Source organism: Saccopteryx leptura, chromosome 1, assembly GCF_036850995.1.
Source record: "Saccopteryx leptura isolate mSacLep1 chromosome 1, mSacLep1_pri_phased_curated, whole genome shotgun sequence".
Taxonomy (NCBI): Eukaryota; Metazoa; Chordata; class Mammalia; order Chiroptera; family Emballonuridae; genus Saccopteryx; species Saccopteryx leptura.
In genome coordinates this window covers 6,085,046-6,092,427 of record NC_089503.1, presented here as the reverse complement: position 1 = coordinate 6,092,427, position 7,382 = coordinate 6,085,046, and the positions used below count along the sequence as shown (strand labels likewise).

The 7,382-nt window shown below is 61.6% G+C and overlaps 1 protein-coding gene across 3 annotated transcripts; it reads right to left on the bottom strand.

Moving 5' to 3' along the window:
* Positions 1-1,004: 1,004 nt before the first annotated feature.
* On the bottom strand, positions 1,005-5,998 carry CABP2 (calcium binding protein 2). Of its 3 annotated transcripts, XM_066360351.1 has the most exons (7): positions 4,877-5,000; positions 4,230-4,406; positions 3,715-3,745; positions 2,182-2,316; positions 1,734-1,843; positions 1,474-1,621; positions 1,005-1,201 (listed from the first exon to the last, which is right to left on the bottom strand). In XM_066360351.1, the coding sequence occupies exons 1-7, from the start codon at positions 4,931-4,933 to the stop codon at positions 1,176-1,178; spliced, it is 684 nt and encodes a 227-aa protein (XP_066216448.1). In that variant the 5' UTR covers positions 4,934-5,000; the 3' UTR covers positions 1,005-1,175. The 3 variants fall into 3 exon arrangements, with proteins under 3 accessions (XP_066216448.1, XP_066216449.1, XP_066216451.1); XM_066360352.1 differs by lacking the exons at positions 4,230-4,406; positions 4,877-5,000 and adding an exon at positions 5,834-5,998; XM_066360354.1 differs by lacking the exon at positions 4,230-4,406.
* Between the last annotated feature and the right edge of the window lie 1,384 nt (positions 5,999-7,382).

Below are 7,382 nucleotides of genomic sequence, written 5' to 3'. Positions count from 1 at the left end.
AGACCACCCCCGGGAGGAGACTCACGAGCAGGCAGAGGTGTGCAGTCCTCGCGCCCGCAACGCTTGGTCAGTGGTGGTGGTGGGGGGGGGGGGGGGAGGCTCTGGGAAGAGCAAGGCGGCAGCCCAGGAGCTGATGTGTGTTCTGAAGGGACCAACAGCCAGAGCCTGACAGCTAAGCCGCTCCCCCCAGCTGAGAGTTACAGCTGGGAAGAGCTAAGGTTCTTTCTCAAAGGGCTCTGAACAGCACCCCTCCAAGAGTGAAGGAGACGGATCGTGGAAAAAGCCCTCACTCACACACTTGCTCCGCCCTCTGGAGTGATCCAGACCTGGCAGAGGCCACCCGCAGGAGGAGGGGCCACCCGCAGGAGGAGGAGGGGCCACCCGCAGGAGGAGGGGCCACCCGCAGGAGGAGGAGGGGCCACCCGCAGGAGGAGGGGCCACCCGCAGGAGGAGGAGGGGCCACCCGCAGGAGGAGGGGCCACCCGCAGGAGGAGGGGCCACCTGCAGGAGGAGGAGGGGCCACCCGCAGGAGGAGGGGCCACCCGCAGGAGGAGGAGGGGCCACCCACAGGAGGAGGGGCCACGCGCAGGAGAAGGGGCCACCCGCAGGAGGAGGAGGGGCCACCTGCAGGAGGAGGGGCCACCCGCAGGAGAAGGGGCCACCCGCAGGAGGAGGAGGGGCCACCTGCAGGAGGAGGGGCCACCCGCAGGAGGAGGAGGGGCCACCCGCAGGAGGAGGGGCCAACCCACACCCAGCTCTGGGAGAAGCAGGTTAGGTTTACTTGCTCATCCAGGGACCTTTGCCCACATTTGCTGTGGGCTGGGTCCAGGATCCAGAGGGGCCACTGCTCACCTAGAGCTCACAGTACAGGGGCTTGTGGTTCATGACTTAACCTTTGGGGACCAAATACAGGGTCCTTCAGGGCGAGGAAGTGAGAGGTGAAAGCCTTCTCTCCAAGTCTGAGGGTGCTTTATTGTCAGAGAAACAGAGCGGGGCACGGGGCTTGGTGGAGAAGTGGGGGTGGGGCGAGGGAGGGCACAGGCAGTGCACACGGGCGGGGGCGGCGGGGAAGAGGCAGAGGGTCCCAGCTGGAGGCAGTGGGCTTCCAGGAACACCCTAGTGGGCAGTGGCTGTGATCCCAAGTCCTCTCTGCTGCCCCCAGCTTCCGCGCGGGCTCAGCGGGACATCATGCGCACGAACTCTGCCAGGACAAAGTCAGGGTTTCAGGTCTGCTCTCTGGACCCCGCTCACTCGGGATGAAGCCAGTATCCCGTCCTTGAGGTGCGAGGGAGTGTGGTCAAAGGCAGGGCCTGCAAGGGAGTCCCCTGGGTCTGACAGGTCCTCGGTCTCGGGATGAATTCCTGAGAGAGGACGCGGGCTGCTTAGCCCGAGGCCTGGCACACAGCGGTGACGCTGTCTTTGCTGTTCTCTGTCTGTTTAAAAGCTTCCGGGGTGCGCGGTGGCACACAGTACCTTCAAAGTCAATCAGGCCGTCCCCGTTGAGGTCGATGTCGTGAAGGATCTCGTTCACCTCCCGCTGGCTCAGGCGTTCCCCCAGCAGGACCTTGAGGGCCGCCCGGAGTTCAGTCAAGCTGATGCAGCCATCTCCATTGGTGTCAAACTGTGGCAGCATTGGTCATGGTGTCGGGTCACCGCCGAACCATCCACTCTCAGCCCCTCACCCCCAGCGAACACGCGGGCCCTGTCCCACCGCCAGCCCCCCCTGGCCACACCTCTCGGAAGGCGTCCCGCAGCTCCCTGACTCCGATCATGTCCGCTGTCTCAGCCAGCAGTTTGGGGCCCATCAGCTCCAAAAAGTCTTCAAAGTCCACCTTCCCGCCACCTGGGGGCCACATTCATGAGACCTGAGCCATCAGAGACCCCTGCCCAGCCCTGGCCCTCCTGTGCCCTCCTCCCCTTCTGGCTCCAATGATTCAGCTGGGTGAGTAGCTTCTTGGATACTCAGTTTAAAACACGAGAGTGATGGTCCCGGCCCCGCCCACCTCCTACGGAATGGTGAGATTCTTTGGAGGTGAGTCACTGCCTAGAAAATGACCAAGGTCTGGATACTGGGGGCCAGCTGATGCAGGCATCTCTGTGCCTAGGCTGCCCGGCTGCCCTGGCCTGCCACTGGCCCTGGCCTCTGGAGAACTGGGGATGGCGCAGGTCTGAGGCACATACTGATTTGCTGTGAAATCTCGATGAGCTCCATCTCCGTGGGCATGTAGCCCAACGTCCGCATGCAGGCGCCCAGCTCCTGGTAGCCGATGTAGCCATCCCGATCTCGGTCAAACTCTTGGAAGGCGATCTGCAGCTCTGCCAAGCAAGGCAGGGTCAGTCTTTCCCCAATACCCCCACCCTGGATCCCAGCTTAGATCAGCCTCACCCTTCTCCCCTTGATACAATCATTCTCTCCTTCTAAATATCAGTTTCTCTTTGCTGCCACAGAGCCTTTGCACATGCTATTCCTACAATTCAATTTGTTCTTTCAGCAAATATTTAAGGTGCATCTACATGTGCCAGGTTCTTCTCTAGGGAGTGGAGATATGTTAATGAAGAAAGAAAAAGAATGAAAGGGAGGAAGGGCCTGACCAGGCGGTGGCGCAGTGGATAGAGCGTTGGACTGGGATGCGGAGGACCCAGGTTCGAGACCTTGAGGTCGCCAACTTGAGCGCGGGCTCATCTGGGTTAGAGCAAAAGCTCACCAGCTTGGACCCAAGGTCGCTGGCTCAAGCAAGGGGTCACTCGGTCTGCTGAAGGCCCACAGTCAAGGCACATATGAGAAAGCAATCAATGAACAACTAAAGTGTCACAATACGCAACGAAAAACTAATAATTGATGCTTCTCATCTCTCAGTTCCTGTCTGTCCCTGTCTATCCCTCTCTCTGTCTCTGTAAAAAAAAAAACAGGGAGGAAGGAAGGAAGGAAGGGAGGGAGGGAGGGAGGGAGGGAGGAAGGGAGGAAGGGAGGAAGGAAGAAAAATAGAAAGGAAGAAAGAAGAGAGGGGGTAAATACCTGACCTCATGGAACTCACATTCTGGAATACCCTCCCCTCCCCCTATGTCACCTACTATAAGAAATGCAGACCCCTCCAGTCCATTTGTAATTGAATTGAAAGCGCTTAGCACCATTTGTGCTTGTTGACTTATTGACATCTGTCTCCAGAGGACACAGGCTATATCTGTCCACTTTGCCATGGTTTCCAGTGTTCAGCACAGGACCAGGCACAGAGTGGACACCCACTGAATGAACAAATATAAAGGGGGCCCATGACCCACCTGGCATACAAGAACAGGCGACTGACAGCTGGGGGTTTTGTCAACCCACCCCTGCTCAGTCTTGTCCCCAGTCTCCTCACACAGGTCTTTTTTTTTTTTTTTAATGTGCCTTGACTGTGGGCCTTCAGCAGACTGAGTAACCCGTTGCTTGAGCCAGTGACATTGGGCTCAAGCTGGTGAGCTTTTGCTCAAACCAGATGAGCCCTCGCTCAAGCTGGCGACCTTGGGGTCTAGAACCTGGGTCTTCCGCATCCCAGTCCGACTCTCTATCCACTGCGCCACTGCCTGGTCAGGCTCACACAGGTCTTTTGCAGCCTTCCTCTTGCTCCTAGTTCCTCCTGGGGCCTGCTAAGTCCCCCGCCTGACGCCCCCGCCCCTGTGTGCACCCCCACGCCCACCCCTCCGGATACTCTAGTTCTTGCCCAAACCTTTTACCTTCAATCTCCTCCGGCCGCAGCTCCCGGTCCTGAGGGGGCACAGAGGGGTTAGGAATTCTCTTGACTCCTTGCTTCTTGCTCCCTGGGGCTCCCCGTCAGCCCCCACAACATGCATGCACAGGGCCGTTGTCTGTCTTACCCTGCTCAGACCCAGTTTCTCCCACCATGCCCGCTGACTGGCCTGGGGACCTGGGGTTCCCCTTTTCCCTGCCACCTGCCAGCCCTCTCCAAGGGCCGTCCCACCCTCTGCCACCCTCTTCTAGGGCACATATCCCCATTTGTCAGAAGTGGGTCTGGGATTGGGCAGACCCCAGGCTTGGAGCCTCAGTGTCACTGTCTGTCTCCTGAGAGCCTGCCACCTGCCAGCCCATCTCTAACATTTCTCTGGTCTCTCTCTGCCTCCCCCCCCCCCCCCAGCCCTGGATCTGTGTGCCTTTGCTCTGACCTCCCCACTCAAAGCAAGGGAACCAGGGCGGCGGGCGGGCGGGCCGGCCGGCCGGGGGCCGTACATACAAGCTGGGTGGCAGCGATGCTGGGCCGCAGGAAGATGCAGGCAGGCCCCACCAGGCTGGTGAGCACCGAGTAGCCCTGGACGCCTGACCCAGGGCCCCCCCGCTCATCAGGGCCGAGGCTGAAGCCTGGGCTGTGGTGGGAGCCCCCCGGGGGGGAGCCAGGCCACTGCCAGCTGTCCTGCAGCAGAGCGGGCCATGAGCTGGGGCAGTGGCTCCTCCGTGCCCCTACTCACCAGCCTCTCCTGGGTTTGGCACCTGGCATCGGATAGAGGGGGCCTCACCTATGACCACCCTAAGCTGGAAGGGTCCTCCCCTTGCTGCTGAGTTGGGCAAACTGAGGCCCAAGAAGAACAAAGGACTTGGCCAAGGTCACTCAGAAAGCCAGTGGCAAGGTGAGACCTTGAGCTTAAGCTCTGTGTCCCCTCAGGTCAAGACTCACTAGCACAGAGCAGGGTCAGGCAGTTAAGTGGGCAGCTGAGGGGCTGTTGAGCTTGGCAGGGGAGGCCCAGGGGGAACAAACCCCTCCACCCCCCTGCCGGGCCCATCTCTAACCCCGCTTGGCCTCACACAGGGCCCTGCCCACAGACCTGACCCTCCAAGGTCCAGCCCAGGTTCCTGGCCTTGGCTTCTCCCCCTTAGCCCTCCTACCTTAGGCCGCCGGTGTCGGGGCCGCCCAGCACAGTTTCCCATGGGCCCCCGAACCATGCCAGGCCTGGAGTCCCGGGGGTGGCCCAGGGCTGGGCCTCAGCAGATGCTGTGGGCTCCCGCCAGGTCCCAGCTGCTTCAGCGAGTCTGGGAGCACGCAGGGGATTTTCCCGGGGTTTTGTGGGCAAGATTGGGGCGGGTGGGCAGGCGGGGAGCTCGGGCAGGGGGACTTGGGTCCTAATCTGGGATTATCTCTGAGCATCGTTGCTGGTTAGGGGGGCCACTCGAGGCCCAAGGCCCCCCGGAATGCTCAGTCTCCCCGTGTTCACTCCCGAGGGTCTTCCAGGTACCTCTTCACTAGCATCCCTCTCCTCCCAACCCCTTCCCTTCATTTCTCCCAATCAGAAGAGACTTAAATTCTTCAGAAGCAGAGCCTGGGCCTTGGATGAGGAGGCCCGGTGTGCTGCCCAGTGTGCCAAGGTGGTCTGGGCCGTCTCACCCATCTGAACGGCAGACGATACCAATTGGCATGAACTCTGCAGGTCCTCCTTTCGTGCCTGAGCGGAGTGGCCACCTCTGCCCAGCCCAGAAAGCCTGTGCCCCTTCCTGCCGGGGCCCTGGTCTCACCTCTGAGCCCCTGCCTAGCCTGCCTGCCCTGGGCACCGCTGCTTGGGCCAGCCCTCCACCCCCCGTATTCAGATGAGCAGTTGAAGGGAGCCGCCTCTGGGTGCCTTGGGCCTGCAGCGAGGCTTGGTGAGGACCCGGCCAGGGAGGGGCGTCGGCCTCCCTCCTGAGCGGCTGACCCGCGGACTGACCCGCCATCAATGTGCACGTCCAGGGATTCCTCCCCAGGCTCAGCCCTGGGTCTGTCCCACAGGGCCCCTGCTGGGGTGTGGGCTCCTCTCTGGGTGCTCATGGTCTCCTCAGCTGGGGACGGCCCCACACTCCTGCCCACGTTACCTGCCCATAGGCCGCCTGCACCTGGGCCTCGAGCTCCTGCAGGAGCAGCCGCCGCCTGGTGACGGCTGTGCTGGCGGTGGCCCGGCTGGGCCCTGTGGTGCCCTCAGAGGGCCTGGTGTCCCCCGTGGGAAGGCTGTCACCTTCTGGGCCCTGGGGAAGGGCCATGGCGACCAGGGCTTGGCACTTCTTGCCGGTTGGTGGGACACCGCCCCACTCTGGTCTCCCTGGGTTAGCAGAAATGTTGCTCAGTGGGCAGCTCTGGGTGTGGTCCGCTCAGGGTCCCTGCTTCTCTCCTCACTGTTCCTGCTCCATGGTCTGGGATGGCCCCAGGCCCCTCAAATCCCATAGCTTTCCTAGCTCCCCATGCCCCTGAGAGAGAGCCCCCCCAAATCCCAGCTTTCCCCTCTCCCTGCTCCCCTCCCACTTTCCTGGTGGCCACTGATGGCACCTGGCGCTCCACAGGACCCCCTGTGCATACCCGGGGTGCCCAGCCTCCTGGCTCTGGACTTCTGAATCTCCCCGCATCCCTCCTCCTGTTTCTGTCCTGCTCTCTGGCCCCCTCTCTGCCCCCTGGGCCCCGTGGTGGCTCCGTGTCTGCCTTGCCTGCAGCCCCTCTCTCTACCCTGGCCCCCTGCAGACACTCGTCCAGTGGTATCTGTGGGCATTGGTCTGTCTTTCTGTCTCTCCATCCTTGTTCTTCTAATTTCTCCACCATCCTCCCTCCCAGCTCCTGGATTGGGGAAAGACAGGTCCCCCACTCCCATCCCAGACCCTCCCCTGCCCCCACCACAGGGTACCTCTGAGCGTCCCCCTCCCCCCTCCTACCAGCACCTCCCCTGAGCATCTGCTGACCTCCCACCTCCTGCTTCTCAGGGAAAAGGTGGGGTGACCTAGGCTGCCCCGACTGGTTCTTGTGCCCCTTTGTTATGTCTCCATCTACTTACCACCCAGCTGCCTGCTCCTCACCTCCCAGAATGAGGTCAGCTGTCCTGCCCAGCCCTGCTCCGGGCCTTCATGATTTATTCACCTGCCCCCCACCCCCAGCTTTTGTCCGAGGGAACCAGATCCTGCCGGAGGCCTGCCACCTGAGCTGCGGGCTCTGGCCTCTCTTGTCCACGCACGGCCATCCATTCATGCATTCATTTTGCAAACACCTGAGGCCGGCTGGGACCCAGACCCAGGCCAGCGTTTGGGCCCACATGACACATCTCATCTGCCTGAGGTTCCACTGCCGGACACATTGAACTCAGAAAGGGGCCAACAGACCGTCTCCAAGTGCTTGGGAGCTGCGTGGAGGAGCTGAGAGGATGGAGCATCGCCCACCCACGTTTACCCTGGGCTTTGCCCTGGGCCCACGTCGGGGCCCCCAGCAGGGATCAGCTGTGAACCTGCAGTGCTCCAGGTGCAGGAGTCGAGGGGACATGGGGGGCAGAGGCTCTCAGGGGAAGCAGGCGTCAGTACCCCCTGGAGAGGGTACAGCGGGCCAGGGGTCGGAGAACATTTTGGAGGGGCTGAATATTTAGTGAATGTTTGCAGAGAGCCTTCTGTG